This window comes from Acanthochromis polyacanthus, chromosome 14, assembly GCF_021347895.1.
Source record: "Acanthochromis polyacanthus isolate Apoly-LR-REF ecotype Palm Island chromosome 14, KAUST_Apoly_ChrSc, whole genome shotgun sequence".
NCBI lineage: Eukaryota > Metazoa > Chordata > Actinopteri > Pomacentridae > Acanthochromis > Acanthochromis polyacanthus.
In genome coordinates this window covers 14,976,694-14,996,735 of record NC_067126.1, presented here as the reverse complement: position 1 = coordinate 14,996,735, position 20,042 = coordinate 14,976,694, and the positions used below count along the sequence as shown (strand labels likewise).

Below are 20,042 nucleotides of genomic sequence, written 5' to 3'. Positions count from 1 at the left end.
AGCAAGTTTCATATTTACATGTTGTTATAATCCATTCAGGCCTACTACTATTGCGAGGATAGTGCTCTAAACGGAAAGGTCAGTTCCATCAGTGATTGCAGGACTTTAATGGTGATTTCAGTTTGAAGCCAAGTTTTCCATGCTGGGTAAAATCATTGTTTATCTGAATCCAAATGTCCCATCTCTTGACCTGGGAACTGAGTGTTCAGTCATATGAACCCTCATATACTGGCTGTCATCAAATCAACTCTGTGACACTAATTCAAAGAATAGGTCTGCGTGTCACTTACCACTATGATTAAAGGTGGATTTTTGGATATTCGTTCACATGGAAATTGGTATATTTGGATTCAGCCTCAGTTTTTTAACCTTTTGGAGAGAGCTGAGTTGGGTTTACCACATCCTTATTTATTTGGATGGATCAGTGCATATTAATGAATATACAATCTCATAATAGTAGTAGTAGTAGTTGGTCTTTCAAATTTTCACAAAGGCAAAATTGTTTTGATTATGTGGTAAACTCTGCCCACCACACCACACTGGTTAAATGGTCCTAGATTAATGTTGAAATAAATGGTGACACAAGATATAAATTATTTCTACAAATAAAGGAAGAATGTCACAATAGTTGGGGAAAAAAATCTTTCCTCTTCTAAGCTGCTTCCATTCCTTTGTTTCATTTGCTGTCACACTGCTGTCCTACAACTAGCAGAATGGCTGTTCAAAAAAAACTTCAACTCTCAGTGCTCCTGCATGAATTCCACTGATCAACAATTCTGTTGTTATTTGTAAAATTAATTCTGCAGCATAAATCGAAAGGCTGTTGAAAGGTACTGTAAATCCATTGGTCTTTGCTTCCCTGTGTTTGTCATATATGAGGTGGACTGGGTGCATGGGACAGAAGTCCTGTAACCCCAAATCTTTGCTTTGGTTATGTCTCTCTCTCTCTCTCTCTCTCTCTCTCTCTCTCTCTCTCTCTCATGTCTCTCTCTCTCTTTCTCGCCACCCCCCACTATCAGAGCAACGATACAGAGCTGCTGTTGCCCAGGGACAGTGTGTGTGTCCCTGTGCAGCCTGTTGTTGTGGTGAAGAGTGAATCAGAACCATCTGCTATCAGCTTTATGGGAGCCCTACGAATACCAGTCAGTTACACATACACACCCAAATCCTTCATGCAGTATTTATAACTATTTAGTGTTATATTTGACATGCGAGCTTATGTAGAGCCATGGTATACAACGAAGTGAATAAACTCCTGTGCAATATCACTTCAATGTCAAATGATTAAAAATTGTTTCACTGTATAGTAATTGCATGTACAGTAGGGTATTTACTTTTTTTAAAACTTTCTTTTAATTAACAGTTTCAATTTAATATCTTCAAAATACAGACCCTGCAGACAGAATTTGATGCAATATAAGCCTTTACACCTTTCATTACTGAAATTCAAATCTTTTAATTTTTAAGTACTTCTTGAGTACAGCTTTACTTTTGATTACATACTTAACCACTGCACAGTTTGTTTCAGCTGCTGTTAGCTAGATGGATTGTGTTGCTCTATCTTTTTTTTTTTTTTAATTACACTAATGTTGCAGTGGAGTCAAGTCAGGAAGTTATTTGGCCAAGTCATAGTTTTCACTTTTCTTTTTTAGAAATTCCTGTGTGGTTTTTGCAGTGTGTTTTATATCGTTACCATGCTGGAATATTCCTGTCCTTCGAAGCTTATACACATATATGCATGTCCCCTGGTCAGCCAGTGCTTGGGTATATAGATACAGACAATAATTATGCTATCTGTAAATGTGATCTATCCATCACCTTTTGCACCCATGCAGCCTCATAGCAACACTCCCACTTCTGAGCTTCACTGTCAGGACTATGCTTTTAGTTTTATAGTCCTTGCCAGATTCATATCAACATTTATCTTGTCATAATCCAATCAAAGAATGTGCTCTCAATATTCATCAGGCTTCGGTTTATTTCATTTTCTTAAGCAAAATTTAATCTTGCAGTTTGTACTAAAGAGCAAGCAAGTTTGTATTTTCTTAAAATTATCCATAGAGATTGATATGTTGATTTTACTTTGTGCTGTCTGAGCTGTCACAGAAACTCTGATTTCCAAATTGCCATTGATAACCTTTGGGGCACTTGCCTGTTTGTCTCAGTTTTCCATCTTTAAGTCTCACAATCAGACTTTTCAGTTCCTTTGAGATACATAGTCCATAGTTCCAAAGCTACCTAAGGCTACGTTCACACTGCAGGCTAAAGTGACCCAAAGCCGATTTTTTTTTGACCCTATGCGACCTGTATCTGATCTTTTCATGACAGTCTGAACGACACAGATCCGATTTTTTCAAATGCGACCCAGGCCACTTGGATATGTGGTCCTAATTTCGATAGGTATCGGATCTTTTGCCATGCGACTTCAGTCTGAACGGCCAGGTCACGTTTATCCGACCAATACGTCATTGGTACACGACAAACGTCACTATTCTGTGTTCAAGCAAAACTATTGTGCAGTAACAAGCACCTGTTGCCAGCCAATAGTGTGTGTTTGAGAGTGTTCAAAAGAGGCGCTCACATATGTACGTAAAGGTCGCCCTTGTCATCCAAAAATTCTGAATGAAGTCCGCATCTGTGAAACCTCTCACATCACTATCCCACCACTCCTGGCTGCGACTCCGCACCCACACAGTTCTCTAGACAGACTTTGCTGCCACTGCCGCACAAAACGCCAGGGCCAAAATCCTGCCTCTCTTCCTTCTTGACCTTCTCCTTAAAACGATTAAGTTATAAATATGCTGGCTCCGGCTGGACAACAACTTTAAAATGGCCAGACATGCTCTACTGTTAGCGTCCATGTTTACTTCCGTAAACACTGAACACGCTCTCTGCGTGTCGTTGTTGTGTCCTCTTCTGTGCTGCAGGACACTTTTGGGTCGTGTGAGGTTCACACAGGAGATCACATACAAGTCGCATTTAATTGGAAATGTGAACGAACTCGCAAAAAAATCGGATTTCACAAAAAAATTGGAATTGAGCATTAAGCCCTGCAGTGTGAACGTAGTTTAAGTTCTGGTGCTCAGAGATGACATAACCTTTCTCATGCAGTGACACTAATTGAAAACTGTAGGCATGCTAAAAAAATTTTCAGTAATCACAGGTTTTTTTTCATGTGTGTGACAGTGATCACAAGTGTATTCACTTGCATTAAGGTTCTGCATTGGTTCTACATTTTCAGTAAAGTCTTTATTTGGTATTTATTTTTATTTTTATGTTTAGAAGAGGATATTTATTTTTTCCTTGTCAATTTAGGAGTAATTGCAATTATTGAAAAGTAATGCAATTTTAAATCATTTGACATTGAAGTGTTTTTATACTTGTCTCAGGTTGTATATTGCATGAGAAATTCAATTTTGTTTTCTTAAGATCGAGCTTATTTTGCCAGATTTGCAGCATGACTCTGTTTTAGATTACAACAGTTTCTTTATGAGGTAATTATCGTAAAAATTTTGTAGTCGGGCAGTCCTGTGTTAATGTGTTTGATGTTTGTCTCTCTAGGGAGTGATTGAGTTCTCTCTGTGTCTGCTGTTTGCTAAGCTGGTCAGTTACACTTTCCTCTTCTGGTTGCCACTCTACATCACCAAAGCAGGTATGGACCAAACAGAATTACTGGTAGCAGCCTACTGTAGAAGGAAAATTATTCTGTTGATTGGGCAGCGATTCATTACATATCCTCATTGCCTTTTCTGTCCTTTTTATTTTTAATGTTTCCCCACAAAACTGTAACAAAGAAAACAAATTGATGTCACAAAAAGAATAGAATAGAATAGAATAAAATGTCATCTGACACCTTACTCTACTTCCTACTGACAATGCTTAACTGACATTATAAAAAGGCCTGAATGTGGGACTGGAAATTTTAGTTTAATACATCAAATACTTTCCCAGGTAAAGAAAGAAAGTGAAAAGAAAGAAAGTGGGAAAAAAAAGGAAGCCATGATGAAAAGCCCACCTTTGAGCACATCCATCCATTCTCTATACACCGCTTTATCCTCACAAGGGTCACGGGGGGTGCTGGAGCCTATCCCAGCTGACTCGGGCGAAGGCAGGGGACACCCTGGACAGTCTGTCGCTGGGCTACATACACAGACAAACAATCACACTCACATTCATACCTATGGGCAATTTAGAGTAACCAGTTAACCTCAGCCTCAACCTTTTCGGACTGTGGGAAGAAGCTGGAGTACCCGGAGAAAACCCGGACAGGGAGAACATGCAAACTTCATGCAGAAAGATCCCAGGCCCAGGCCGGGATTTGAACTGGGATCTTCTTGCTGCAAGGCGAAAGTGCTGACCACTACGCCACATCTTTGAGCACATGTTAACAAAAATAATTAGAATGTAGAAGTCAATTAGTAATTTTTTTTTTAACCACATGTAGTTGCATGTCAAAATACATTTAAAAAACATACAGAATACTTTTAATATGAAACATGAGGTCACAAAAATGACAAAAAAGTCATTTTTATTTAATTTTATAACTGATTGAGCAAGTATTACAAGCCAGACCACAAAAACAAAAATATTTGTAGATAGTCTAGTCCAGTTGGAACAGAGTTCAGAAGTTTCGAAGTGGTTCTCCAATAATAACTAAGAAAATATGTATATTTTTAATATGGGCATATTTTTCATTTTCTTACCCCATATTCTATGTTGGAGAAACAGTGAGTGAATTGTTACTTTTTCTATTATGCTGATTAAATTCATATGCTCATTTGAAAAGATGCCTGAAAGTAAACTCTTTAGCAGTTCATATACATGGACTAACACTTTAACTTTCTGTGGAGAATCCAGTCAAGTTCACTCCCAGTGGAACATGAAGCAAGAGAATCGATTTTAATTAGCCATTTTGATCAAGCAGTTTCCACAATGATTATCAGAATCCGCTTGCTTTTTAATATTAAATACTTGGCCACAAAAATGTAAAAAGAAAAAAAAAGTTCATTTTGTTGAAGTGTCATCACTGTTTGAACAGGTATTACAAGTTGTACCACAAAAACAAAACTTTTGCAGACCGCCTGATCCAAGTAGAACCGACTTCTGGAGTTTCAAAATGGTTCTTCACATACAAACGAAAAGAAGCATTTTCAAAGAACAAACTTTCATTTCAAATGTTATTTTAATTCTATACATGCGGTAGGTAAAATGATGTCTGGATATTTGTGTATTAGTTTTAGCAGTTTAATAGGAGTTTAGAAAATGAAAATGTAGAGATGCTGTTGGGCAGGTTATTACTGTAGTTATGTGAACATCTTTTAACGTCTTTCTGCCTGGTTATGCAAACAAGGGGATAAATAGCTTTAATAGATCAGACTGATCAAAGATTTTTCTCAGTATCTTAAGACAGACTCTTTCACAGTGCTGCCTACTTTATGAAAATTAATCTGTTAAGAGATGATGATTTTGATCTTTAAAAAAAAATCACTGAATTTAATTTGTCTTTCTGTATGCAGTGTGTGTTGCTGAAGCTTTTGTATTCATCAAATGCCATCCAATTCAAACTTCAGCTGTCATGACTTTCACATATAAATGATCAGAGTGGTCAGACTTGAGACTGTGTTGCTGCTACCAACTCTGTACAAGACAGAGTTGGACAGGACAGCAGGGACAATATTACTCATAGTGATGGTACCTAAATCTGTAGTAGTAGTAGTACTTATTGTTTAGGTTAGAGCAGGGGTGTCAAACTCCGTTCCTGGAGGGCCACTATCCTGCATGTTTTAGATGTTTCCCTCTTCCAACACACCTGATTCAAATGATCAGGCTCGTTATCAGGCTTCTGCTGAGCTTATTGATTAGCTGATCATTTGAATCGGGTGTGTTGGAAGAGGGAAACATCCAAAACATGCAGGATAGTGGCCCTCCAGGAACTGAGTTTGACGCCCCTGGGTTAGAGTAAGTCTCTATTGGCCTGTATTATGAGGCAAGTTCAACATACCCAGGATGTTTTTTTATTAGTATGCATCACTAAGCCTAGCAATCAAAGTCTAGCTATTTGTGTGTCTCAGCTAACCTGGATGCCAAGAAAGCTGGAGATCTCTCAACCCTCTTTGATGTGGGAGGAATTGTGGGTAGGTGTCTTCCCTCTCTCTCTCTCTCTGTGTTATATGTGTGTGTGTGTGTGTATGTGTGTGTACTTGTTTCTGCTATACCGGTGGGGACTTTGACTTGACTATTTGCTATAAAGGTGGGGACCTAAAATGAGGTGCCCACGGGTGGCAACAGCGTTTTCTTGGCCATATTATTGTTAATGTGTGTGTGCGTGTGTATGCATGTGTGTATGTGTGTGTGGCTTTTGCTACGGCTCACAGGAGGCGTCCTCATCAATGTGTGTTTGTGCGTACCAATGTACAACATGGTTACTGTAACATTATAGAAATCATTGCCTCTCTCTTTTATGTGTTTGTGGGGGCATATGTACTCACAGGAGGAATCTTGGCAGGAGTGATCTCCGATAAACTGGGAAAGAGAGCCACTACCTGTGCAGTAATGTTACTGCTGGCTGCTCCTACAGTAAGTCTCTGCACTGCACTGCAGCACTTATCCAGAAATATTTTCCAGTGTTTTGGAAGAAATGTGATGCTGATAGATTTAAAACATTGGAAGTTTGTCACTTTGACCCTGAATGTAACATCATTCCTTTGTTTTGATGAGCAAGTTATGAATGGTGGCTGACATTGTGAAGGTTTTGACCATCCTGTTTTGTTTGTCCTGCAGCTGTATGGCTTTTCCATGATCAGTAAATTCGGTCTAGGACCAACTATTGGTAAGAACCAGCTGCTACTTGTCAGCAAAATTCATTTTTCTAGTAAACTGTAGCTCCATTGTTTAGTAAGCTTTTATTACTCCTAAAATTCTGATAATTTTAATCTCTGGTAAACTTGTTGACATAACAGGCATAACATTATGACTACCTGCCTAATATTGTGTCTGCCCCCCCCCCCCCCCCCCCCCCCAAAAAAAAAAAAAAAAAAAAAAAAAAACTCCTCTGACCCAGTGGGGGCATGGACATCGGACCTCTGGAGATGCCCTCTGGCACTGGGATGGTGGTAGGGATTTCTGTGGATCCTGTGGGTCACAGGGTGGGACTTAGCTCGATCAGGCATATCATGGTACAGCCCAGAGATGCTCAATAAGATTTGGATCCCAGGTGAACACCTTTGCTCTGTTGTGTTCCCTGGGCCACTCCTGAGCAGTTTCTGCAGTGTGTTGGGGTACATTGTCCTGTGGAGGGTGGCAACTGACATCAAGGTCTGCTGTTGCCATGGGGGGGGGGGGTGAAGGGTTGGTGGGTTGCTTGACCTGCAATGTTTAGGTGGTTGGTACATGTCAAATATCAACATGAATGTCAGGACACCAGCAGAATGTTGCTTTATGGCGAGATGATCGATGTTATTTACTTCGCCTGACAGTGGTCATAATGTTGTGACTGATCAGTGAACGTATACTGTACAGTATTCACAGTACCAGTCAAAAGTTTGGGCACACCTTGTCATTCAATAATTTGTATTTATTTTAGTAATTTTCTACATTGTAGATTTATACTGAAGATGTCAAGACTATGAAAGAACACATATGGAATTATGTAGTAAACAACAAAGTGTTAAACAAACCAGAATATGTTTTAGATTTTTAAAGTAGCCCCCTTTTCCTTTGATGGCCGCTTTGCAAACTCTTGGCATTCTCTCCGTCAGCTTCATGAGGCAGTCTCCTGAAATGGTTTTGAAGTAACAGGTGTGCCTTGTCAAAGTTAATTTGTGAAATTTCTTGCCTTCCTATTGTGTTGGAGACCATCAGTTGTGTTGTGCAGAGGTAGGGTTAGTACACAGCAGATAGCACTATTTAACCACTTCTGTAATCCATAGTGTGGCAAGAACCATTCAACTCATTAAACAGAATCGACAGTCCATCATAACTTTAAGACATGAAGGTCAGCCGATCCAGAAAACTTTAAGAACTTTGAATATATCCTCTTCAGGCAGATTAATCTCTGCCTGAAGATCAACAGTGGTCTTCCTTCTGTCTCTAGTACTTCAAGTAGTAAGTAAGTAAGTAAAATTTATATTTATAGCACCTTTCACAGATACAAAATCACAAGGTGCTTTACAACAATAATAAAACAGGGATAAAAACAAAAACAGTAATTATAAAGGTAATGAATTGTTAATAACAGGGGAGCGGAAGCTAAAATAAAATGCCTCAAAACAATAAATAAAATAGAGCAGTTACAGGTCAATCAAAAGCCTTTCGGAATAAAAAAGTTTACAACTGCTTCTTAAAAGCTTCACAGGAGTCAACCGATCTCAGCTGCAGTGAAAGAGCATTCTACAGTTTTGGTGCAAGAGCTTGGAAAGCACAGTCACCATGGGTTTTGTCTTTGGAATGGGGGACAGCAAGTAATTTTTATTGGCCTGTTCTGAGAGCTCTATTCGGGGCGTGTGGGTGATGGAGGTCGGAGATATACCGTGGTAAAGACAATGAGGTGCAACTTCACAGTATTAACAACAACACTGATATAGTACAATTATCCCAGTACACATCACACATACATCAGGGGAGGCCCACCTGCTAGATGTGACACTGTCACAGAGTTGTTTGTTCTAAACTTAATCAAAAAGGTGTTTGTCTGCATGTGTATGTCTTCAGCGTTAAAATACACCGGGGTTTTGTAGATTTTGGTGGCTGTAGAAATACCATTACTGAAACCCAACTTAGGCACTTTGTCTTTTGCAGGGATGCTGTTAGTGTGTGGAGGCCTTGTGAATGGGCCATATGCCCTTATCACAACTGCAGTGTCTGCTGATTTGGTAAGTATGTTTCACTCTACTCTAATTCCTGTATAACTGTATAAATCATTATTATTCATTTAATCAGTACCATCACCCATCTCCCATTCCTATCCCTCCCTATCTTTTTGACCTTTAACTCCAGGGGACCCACAAGAGTCTGAAAGGCAATGCCAGAGCATTATCTACTGTCACTGCTATCATTGATGGCACAGGATCTGTAGGTCAGTAATGCTGATCAGCAAATATACTTTTTTCTGTTATATTTCATCTTATTCCCTCTCCAGATTTACACTGAAATTACATCTTGTCCAGAGCAGATATGTTGCAATACCAGAAATTTGGCAATTAAAATTTGGTCTGTACTAATGATATTATATGTAATATTATATGGATAATATTATATCCATTAAAACAGGTAAATGTATTTTAACACAAAAATATGCTGTATACAAAGTGTGTTGAAACACGTGAAATTATAAATAATGACAGTAGCTGCTACTAACATGAGCAGCCCAGCTCAAAACATGAGCAGTCGCTGTCTGTGTGAACATAGTCTATGGAGTATTGCCACAACAGTTGCAGCTGCCACAATTCGCATACAATAGGAGTACATTTCACAATGTGAATGTTGTGACAATTTATTTATATAAAGTTATAAACTTTTATAAACTATGGTACAATATACAACAGATACCATCATGTTTTCAGAATTTCTAGCTCTCATGACATCCATAGTCCTTAATTGAAATTTCCCCTAGAGGACGGAATACTTTTGGTCCATTTTAGAACTAATGCATTGATCTGCTGTTGTACTGTCAGATAGACAGTGACGAAAAGTTAAGGTTTGATAATTCCCACACAAGTTCTCAATCCTTATTTGCTTTATGTTTATTTTCTTTATCTTTGGTGTGTCATACTAAATGTCCATGTCCAGCACAAACAGGGGTGGGCGATCTGACAATATATTATCATTGACAATCTTGTTCAGAGGAATGGTAAAAGTTATGTACAGGGTGCCATTTGTATTTGTAAATATTTTATTTGAATGTTTAGTTCACCTGCTGATCAGCTGGCCACAGCCCATCTTGTTTTTCCTACTTGCAGGTTAGCCAGGTCACTGTTGTGGTGATCTTTGATGTCATTCAACTGCCTCTCCAATGAGTCACTTACAATGAATGGATTCTATCTCCACTGTCTCAGACTGCACCTGGTGACAGTAGTCCTGTTCTGTTCTCTGTTGTGAGCTAAAAGGTGTCAACCAGAACCTGCAGCAGATGACGAACTTGTGTGCTTCTACACCAACCTTAGCAAGGCTGCACAGCAGAGCAAGTATACCATAAGGTCAACTCATGATGAGTTATCCACCTACCATCTCCAGACAGTGAAGTGGAAATCTATCAGTGGGACAGAGAGACTCGCTTGAAGGCAACTGAATGACATCAAAGACTAACCTGGCATCCTCTTTCTTAAACAGGAGAGAGCTAGATGGGTGAAGAAAAGCAGTGAACAGGAGAGAGCGACATGCATGAAGAATACCAGTGAACACAAACATGCAGAAAGAAGCATCAAAGTGACATACAATAACGATACAAATTCCCACTGAGAACTTTTGCAATACAATCAGAGTGAAAACAGGATGCACAGATTTGAGTTGGGCCTTTAAACAAGAGTATACATAAGCAATAGTGGTGTGCAATACTGCAAGATTTGGTATCAGTTGGATACGAAGTAAATACAGGGCCAATATTGCCGATACTCCAGACTAGCTTTTTCAGCAGTCGCACTGGTGCGACAGATATTGTCAGTTAGTCACACCCACCTGATTCCACTTGATTACAGTCGGAACACTTCACTAGCTGAACATTTGCTTATTACCAGACACTACATTTACTGATGTTCCTTGAACACCTCACAAAGCAGATTGCAGTAGATGCTGTTCAGTGGCTGTGGTGCTCAGACGGTTGTGTGAGCAAAAATTACTCTGAAAAGAGTGACATAAAGTGTTCTAATTTCAAATTTGTCCTTGATGAAAGTGATGGATTTTATCTGCTTGTTGTTTTCTATGAGCAGAGAAAACAGCACACGTAACTGCACTACATCTTTTAAGAGCAGAGTGCATTTTTTAATTTTAAAGACCGTGGTCAATCGCTTTCATAAAGTGGGTTAGAAGCTAAAGTCATGATTGTGATTAATGATTATTTAATTTTGTAACCTTGCTGCAGCGCTAGTCTTTGTAACTGGCTCACCTGTTCACAGTATCTTCATGACTGCACTCTGATCATCGAGTGTGTCTCTTTTTCCCTCTCTGCCTTCTCTTTCCTCAATTTTGGTTGAGGAACGCAGAAAAGCTAAACAGCCCCTTTTACGCGTCAGGGAGGAGCAGACTGACGGAACCACAGTAGAAAATAAAGTTATACTTTCCACCACTATGATATATGATGTAGGTGGCTGAGCGTGCTTGCTAGTTTGTCTAGTGTTGCTGAGTCATGTGACGTTACAGCATGCGAACACAAGAGGGACGAGGAGCAAAGTGTGCTGTTCCACTCTGTGACAAGTGGGCTCAATTTGGACATTTCCACTTAGAGGTGTACTCACTTTTGTTGCCAGCGGTTTAGACATTAATGGCTGTGTGTTAAGTTATTTTGTGGGGACAGTAAATTTACAGTGTCATACAAGCTGTACACCGACTACTTTATATTGTATCAAAGTGTCATTTCTTCAGTATTGTCCCATGTAAATATATAATTAAATATTTACATGTGAAATGTGACGGGTGTACTCACTTTTGTGAGATACTGTACAGTCACTACATGGATTTTTTTTTATTAAACTTTTCCCTGCAAGTGGGACTAATGAGACTTTGGTACAAAGCACAGTAAAGAATCCAAGTTCCATCCATGCAACATATGCAAAGTCCACACTGAAAGACATCAGACCGAGAATCGAACTCAGAACCTTCTAGCTGTGAGGCAATAGTGCTAACCATTGCTGAACCATGTCACTTAGAACTCAAGTTGCAATTTAACATTTTTTAAAATGTAGGAACCCAACATGACCTCCAATCATTCAAACCGATTTAAGGGCTAAATTAATGCACAACAAGGATGTCTGGTGTTATTCGAAATATTACTTTCTCAACAAATCATGGGAAAAATGAAAATCAATGTGTTAGTCCTTACCCGAGTATTTTCCAATTACCCTACCTTGTTTGTAGCTCAGCTCATTGGTACGTTCTGGAAGTTCCCAAATGCTTCATTTATTAATCCGTTTTATGAAACAACTGGCCACTGTAGTTTAAATATATGTTGCACAAACAAGAGGAAATTAATTTGCTTGGAAATATGCAAGAAATCTGTATAGAGGGAATAGTTTTGGCTGCAGAATTTTGCATGAACTACAGTCTGTGTGTTAATGGTAATGAAAGGAGTGTGTCAGTCAGTAGAACAGTGTGGCTCACTGATGTGTGTTTTTAGACAACATTGGAGTTCTGGGTTTTATTACACAAGATTGTCATATGGATACATTTATTGTTGATTTAAGTCTGCAGCAAAATATGAAATATCACCAACCTTACCCTATACTTGTTTGAGGTGTTAAATGTAGTTAGGAATTTTTCAGCATATCTAAAATTCCTCTAGGATTCAACTTCTCTAGGATCCCTATCAATTTTTCATGCAAGTGTAAGGACATGCCCCAAGCAGAAATACATGATTCTGCCCGTTTCTGCAATCAGGAGCAGCACTGGGCCCCCTGCTGGCTGGACTGTTATCTGCTGGTGGCTGGGATCAGGTCTTCTACATGCTGATGACTGCTGACTTCCTTGCTCTGCTGGTAAGTGCTTTAAAACCTTACGCAACAGAAGTGTCTCAGTAACTGCTTTTGTCGACCTTTTTTCTGTAGCATGAAAATATATTACCGGAAAAAGCTCTAAAAGTGACTGTACAACCTGATATTTACCTTATATGTTTTTAAGATGAACATTACCTGTCCAGCAGCAGAGAGTAGTCAGACACAATTTCACACTAGTTAATGAACGAAGTGAACAATTTACCAGTGAAAGAGCTAGGTGTTTACCTTAGGAGTTAGTGGATATCAAAAATAGAGTTAAAAGGAATGTGAATATTGCACTTAATATTCTGCTTAAAGTTATAACGAGTTTCATTATAACATAATGTGTTTCATGTGTGGTTCAGATTTTTTCTGCTGCTCCCAAATTGCTATGAAATTGAGAAATGATCTTTAAATGCAGGCTGTTCTTACTTACTGCAGAAAAATAAATACACATCCTAATAGTTGACTGTGTTTGTGTGTGTATGTAGCTTTTGCTCCGGCTCGTGTCAAAAGAGGTGTTCTCATCTAAGTCCCATCCTATCTCTGCTGTAGAGTAAGTCTTATTTTGTTTTGATCATGATTGGTACTCATTGCCCTCTTGCTGTTTGCTCTTGCTCTCTATGCATTACTCCCATTTCACTACATAGTATTTCACTTTGATTTTTTAATTGAAATGTTAGGCTGCAGTATCAAAAACAATTTTATACTTCATTCATATTAAAAATAATCTACAACTATAATCACAAGTGTATACATTATAAACTACCATCATCTATATTTTATCAGGAGCACAGAATAGATATGTGTTCAACAATCAGGAAAACAAAATGTACCAAAGTATATAGCTGTATAGCTGTAGGAACTAAACCTAGTTGCAGGTTTATGAGTGTGAGTTATGAATTAAAACACTGGCATTGACGTGAAGCTCTTAGTGAAACATTAGTGAACATAATTTTTTAGCTCGCAGCACCACCACATGCTTTGAGGAAATGCTGCCTATAGTTCTTTTTGTAGCCGTGTGACTGCTGAAAGTAATTTTTCACCATGAAGCTCTATTCTCCAAACAACAGCTAATGTTATATCCATGACCGGAAACAACACTTCGTTACAAATATGAAATATGCATTTAAAGCAAAGGGGACTGTCTTATTAGTGGAGTATATTTCTTAAAGACCTCTGGGAAATGTTTTTCCCCTTATGATGCAGAATGTAAGCACAGCAGCATAACTCAGTTCACATGCTGTGTGTTTACATGGACCTGAGTTTTCCAGGTATGAGGCTTATCCTAGTTTGATCATATTGGAGATGCAAAGTTTAGATGTAACAGAAGTCAGTAACAAGTCATTTGCATGCAAGGTGCATGATCAATCTGTCTAAAATTTAAGTAAAATAATCACTCACAGATGGAGAAATGTTTGACAGCTTGTAGTTATTCTAGACTAACCACAGATGTTGTTTTTGCTAGCAGCCCACACAGAGTGTTTAATTACGTTATAGGCTATCATAGCCTAATGATTAAATGTAAGCATGCACCAGTTGTGCTGTTTAACTGGCTGTGTTCATCAATTCAATCTGAAATTCAGAACATCATGTGAACTGTTGATTAGAATTTCAGTTTCACTTTCAGAGCACATAGCAGCAAAATTTAGTGATTTGAAGGTTGCAGAAAACTCTATCTTAATTTCTTTTTACTGCTTCTCTGACTGAATGTTGGTGTTGGTGGTAGAGGAAGTACTTAAAGTTTTCGTCATTAAACTGTTAATATCACAGTAAAATACTGTCAAAGTCCTGCATTATTTATGCTCAAAAATTAAGAGTGAAAGAGGTTTTATCAGCACAATGTACTGATATTTACCTTATATTTTTTAAAGCAAAATTTTTAATTCTGGTATATTTGTGACAATGTCCACAGGGCTCCGATACCCATCCCTATTTAGGAGGGCACTGTATGACTGCAGTTGTTAGGCTTCGTGAGACTAGATACTATTCGGTGCAATTAGGTTTAATTTTCTTGGCTGTACAGGCCTCAAAGCCTTGGTGAATTGGAGTTATATGTCCAATAGTAACCTAGTTTATTTTGTTTGTCAAAACCAGAATATGACCTTATCCAGTTCTGAAATTCATATGTGTTCACATGCACAAGCACAAACTTTAAAAAAAACAATCATGCTCATGTTCACACTCGGCGTTATCACTCACTAAAACCTTCATTGAATGACTACATTTTTTGTTATTTTTCTGAGTAAATGTATTGAAACCATATATTTATTTACTTAAAAAAAAACTAGTGTTACCTCATAAACAGTGAGTTCAGTGTTACCAGAGCTTATTGCTCTTGACTGTAAAACTTAATTGCATCCAACTTATCAACATGACGTTAATGTTTGTCTCTACTTCACAGGTTGAAGGAACACTGAGCACTTTGACTGCACTGCCTCCGTACTCACGTGCGCACACACACGAAGTGCATTGAAACCACTTGTCTACATTTGACTTTGACTGTGGTTATGTCAAGAACTGGACTGGACATATTAATTCTCACATAGGTCCATAATGAACCAACACGTGTATCTATTAGCATGCAGACACACTGCTGAGGAGGAACTGAGGTTTAGGCTGGTTGACCAAACAGAACATCAGCAAATTTCAGACTGGGTTGTAGTCTGAACTTACTGTACTTGTTCTGTGCAAAAGAATGCACATGTAGTCATCTTTTTGTCTCCTTTTCAACTCTTGAACTCAGTTTGAACATGAACCAACTGTGTGTTTAATCTACAGATATATAAAACTGGCCTTACTTTTGATATTAGTATCGGGACTGAATATACTAGCAGCAATGTTTCTTTAAGTAGCAGTGTTTGAAATAGCAACTTCCACAGCTGTATTCTTATGGATTGTTCTCTAACTATGGATACCGTCTGTTCTTATCCTTACAAACTCATCAGACTCTGATGAGACATCTGTCACTTTACCAGCCAAGTTTACATCTAAACTAAACCATCTTAACAGGAACTATTCATAGATTTATACCTGGACCCAGCCTTTCAGTGAGACTATGGCACAATCTTCCCTGGATTCAGACCTGCAAATTACTGTGGTTTTGTGGTCTTTGACAGCTTGAAAAACAGCCAACAATCGGCATTCATGGGACTGAATATGAATATGGTCTTCAGAATTGGGGAGCCTTGCCAGATCTAGTAAAATTTGCCACAAGCATGTAGATTTTTGCAATTCAGAAATCTTTAGTTGTACAAAAGCATGAACCTTTTCTCACAACTGTTATTGAAGCATGCATGTAACCAAACAGTGATTTAAGATGGATTTATGTAACAGTCACTAATGACTTACTAAAGCAGACAACTATATTTGATTAGAAACAAATACATTTTTGTTGTTTATGCACTACATGTTAGCTAGCATGAGACCCTTAAGTAACCAAACTCATAAGGCTACTATAATAGTTTTCTGCTCTTTAATTCAGTGGCAAAAATACATGACAACATATATACTTTAGTTTTATTGTACTGCATCTTCTACTCCACCCAAGTATTTATTATCCATTCCAAAGCACTTGTACCATTGTGGTACTCCAAAGGGCCACCAAAACTGGCAACTCTGCTGTCAATGAGCATTAGTCCCATGTTTGTGCCCTGCACTGCCATTTGTGTATGAATAGTCTGGTGTATTTTAGAGATATTGTATATTTGACTTATGATTCAGTTATTTGATGTCATGCGGTACCACCTATTCAAGCATGGCAAGCCACATGAAGGTTATAACTTGAAAGTAGTTCCTAACGATATAGAACTACAAGAACGATGTTTCTCTTGGTCCTTGTTTTTGAAATACCGTACCTTCTTTTGTTCTACTTTCAACGTGCATACCTCCAGCTAAAGAAATATAAACAGATCTATCTACATGGATAAGTTTCATTAGAGGGATAAGAGGAAACACTATATGTTTGTCTGTAAATATGTGGACTGACCCTTTGGAAATGTTTATATCATCCCACCTTTAAGCAGGTGCTTTTAAACTTCCAGTACACTGTGTGTTTCCATGTGACATGACAGTCTCCCCACTGTGTCTCTGTTTTTACTATTTAAATTAATACTGACCACTATGACTGTCCTGTGTTTGTGGAAGTTGCTGTTTCAGTGTCACCTTTGCCTTACCAAAGAGACTATGGGATTGTAGTGTAATTTAAATAACAGACTACATATTTTGCAAATGATTTAACTTATTTCTGTTAGTTTTGTGGTGTTTGATTAGTTTTTTCCCTTAATTTTGTTATTAAATAAAGTCACCAAAGCTTTTTTCTTATATAATAATTCCGGGTATAATGTGTTTACCTGTGTAGGAGTCGGGGGACGAGATATTTTGAATGTATAGTTGGCAAATCTTATGGTTATATTTTACAGTGCAATGTGGACAAGTAAAGTTGTTGTTTTAGCCTTTGATGCGCAGTGTGGGTCTGGAGATACCCATTTGGATTTGGGTCACTTTTGACCCATGTTGCACATCAAAGGCTTAAAGCAATTCTTAGAATAGGATTTTCAGTACATTTAACTCTTCCAATTTGTGATCTTGTAAACATAAAAAGTCCCTTCAATCAAAGTTATGAAATGAAGACAACATGCAGCGCTAATATTAAGTGATTTTTTTTTCAGGTTTGTTTAATATTTATTAATGTATTATGTTATTTTTTGTCTATCATCAAAATACAGAAATCTGTTAATGTTACATGAATGTAAATCTTCAGTTCTGGGATCGTTTCCTTTTAATGGTAGAAGTATTGAAACCATATCCTGCTATCTTTACAACAGGGTCACATTTTGTGTACATTTGTTATGTGTCAGTGGTAGGCCTAGTACTTGAAACACTGTGTGCCTTGTTTGTTGTTTGTCTTCTTGCTGGGTTATGGATTTTTGTATTAAAAGAAATTATTGCAGATTTCTAAAATTTGGAGTTGATGAACTTCAACAGCATTCTAGGAACAAAATAAACTATTTGTTTTCTTCACTTCTTAGAGCTTGTGTTTTTGATGGATTTTTTTTTCTTGCTGCTCACTACTACAGACCAGCTAAATTAGTCTAATTCATGGCATGGAGTGGCCTTAAGTTTCAGGTGGAAGTGGCAGGTGTCATTTGAAAAGGTAAGCTCCTGACAGGCTGGAACCCACTCGGTGACACAGGCAGACTAGAAAACACATGCACACGCACATATGGACTGGGGAAGAGTGGGTTACAGGCAAAAACGATCGCTGAATTGAGTTGGGACTCTAATAATACAGTATGCTACTGAACGCAATCACCATCTGCTTTCACTTCGACCAAAGGTTTGATATAAAAAGTGATATAAGCTCAAGTTACAGTTAACTACACTAGAACTCACTAAACAAAACCAGAGATCTGGTATATCAAAACTTTCTTATGAGTATGAGGTACTTTTCTTGTATTATGAGATCTGGAGCTCATCTTTTCATGAAGAAATACAAAGTCATGATGATGACATGGAGCTACAATTATCAGGGTTCCAAATGGTTTCCTTTTGCATGTACATCGAAGGATAGGGCTTCATTCAACACTGCATGCTCATGTCTACATTAAAAAATAAGTTATGGTCCAGATGTGATCACTTCAAGTCCCCACAAGTACGAAAAACTGAACTTGGACAACCCCTGCACTGTTCTGTGCAGAGGCACATGCATTTATCTCAAAGGTAATATTAGATTTCGACAGTGTGAAGCAAATTTAGGTAGCAATGGAGTGTACTTTTCTGTGTTGCATTCCCCTTTGAGTTACAGTGGAACTGTTCATGTTGTGTAAGTCAGACCTTTGAAAAATCCTATAATGTAAGCTTTGGATGGACCTTTTCATAGTTAGGGATTGTAGATACAGACTACATAGTCACTCTGTGGCCAGCATCGACAGGATGAATGCTTCAAGCAATCAACAACTCGTTCATTGTTCATACGGTTTGCTACACTTGAACTCACAGATGTGAAAACAGCAGAAACAGCTTCATTTTTTTATGTCTGCTGTATCATCAAGGAAACAAGTAGCTTAGCTTAGCAGAATGATAACATAATAAAAGGAGGCAGAAGAAAATGCCTGAATTTAGAAAATGTCTTCCAAAAATGCTAAAGCTCACTAACAGGTGTGTTATATTGTAGTTGTCCATTTAAATCTGTACACCCGGTATTATCTAATATTACACAATAGTTCAGTGGTAATTTACAAGCCCTTACAACACATTAGATGACGTTAGTAGATAGCTTAAGAGTAGTTTATAAAAGTGTTAATAAACCATTTACAAGGTATTGCCAAATGATCCTGTAAATTCTTAATTCATGCATAACATACATTGTTATTACTGGCAAGCCTATGCTTAATGAAGATGTTAAATGCATGTTATCTAACATCTATTTCATTATTTACAACAACTTTTTTATTCTTGAATCCATTATGTGTTTTTTTTTAACAGAGTTCAGTTTTAATGTCTTTTGTATTGTGTAGTAATTGATTGGCAGTTGATGGGTATTTCTCATTTAAAAACTTAGAGAACTAATAGTAAATGTATTACTTCATAATTGTTTGAATCTTGGACTTTGCTGGATTTCCCTCCATAATATACTGTTTGGTGTTCACCTTACTATGTGAAGTGCCTTGAAAAAACTAATGCTGTGAATTACTGCTATATAAATAAAACTGAATTGACCTGAAATGAATTATCTCTGTAAATAAAGGAATATATTTTTAGGAATTTGTATTAATCTTTTGACATGTATATTGATGGGAGACTTACTATTCACAATTAGTGTGCGTTATGAACAAATTTGCCATTTAGAATGTTTTTTAAAAGTCTTATAAACAATATGTTAGTAATCCAATATTATCCTAATGTCTTGTTGTGGTGTGCAAATGTGTATTTAACCATTTGGTAATACATGCAAAATGTTTATTGACCCATCTCATTATAAAGTAGCTTTACAGAATCTTCCTTATCAGACGAGACAGTAGGTAATAATTGGGTGTTCATCGTGCCAAAGAGATTGAGACACAATACCAACAAGTTATGTGTGATCTTGGTGATGCTCATGATCCGATAAACAATCCTGACCTATACACACTCATCAACCACTACGCTGAAACCACTGGCCTACTGTTGTAGTGAATAACACTGATTGTCTCATTACAATGGCACCTGTCAGTGAGTGGAACATACTAGGTACCAACAGGCAGTTCTTGAAGCTTATGCATTGAAAGTAAGGAAAATGGGGGAGCAAAAAGATCTGAAAGACTTTAACAAACCCAAAATGTAAGGGCTAAGCAACTTGGTCAGAGCATGTCCAAAACAGCA

The 20,042-nt window shown here is 37.8% G+C and overlaps 1 protein-coding gene across 1 annotated transcript in view; it reads left to right on the top strand.

The window, feature by feature from the left end:
• slc37a1 (solute carrier family 37 member 1) overlaps window positions 1-17,702 on the top strand; it is a 69,567-nt gene extending 51,865 nt beyond the window's left edge. Inside the window, exons 11-20 of the mRNA XM_022210186.2 lie at window positions 1,020-1,142; window positions 3,562-3,652; window positions 6,072-6,134; window positions 6,491-6,576; window positions 6,781-6,829; window positions 8,797-8,870; window positions 8,995-9,073; window positions 12,586-12,683; window positions 13,172-13,236; window positions 15,085-17,702. Of these exons, the coding sequence (XP_022065878.1) occupies window positions 1,020-1,142; window positions 3,562-3,652; window positions 6,072-6,134; window positions 6,491-6,576; window positions 6,781-6,829; window positions 8,797-8,870; window positions 8,995-9,073; window positions 12,586-12,683; window positions 13,172-13,236; window positions 15,085-15,100 (744 nt within the window). The 3' untranslated portion in view covers window positions 15,101-17,702. The remainder of the gene's footprint in view (window positions 1-1,019; window positions 1,143-3,561; window positions 3,653-6,071; window positions 6,135-6,490; window positions 6,577-6,780; window positions 6,830-8,796; window positions 8,871-8,994; window positions 9,074-12,585; window positions 12,684-13,171; window positions 13,237-15,084) is intronic.
• The last annotated feature ends 2,340 nt before the right edge of the window (window positions 17,703-20,042 follow it).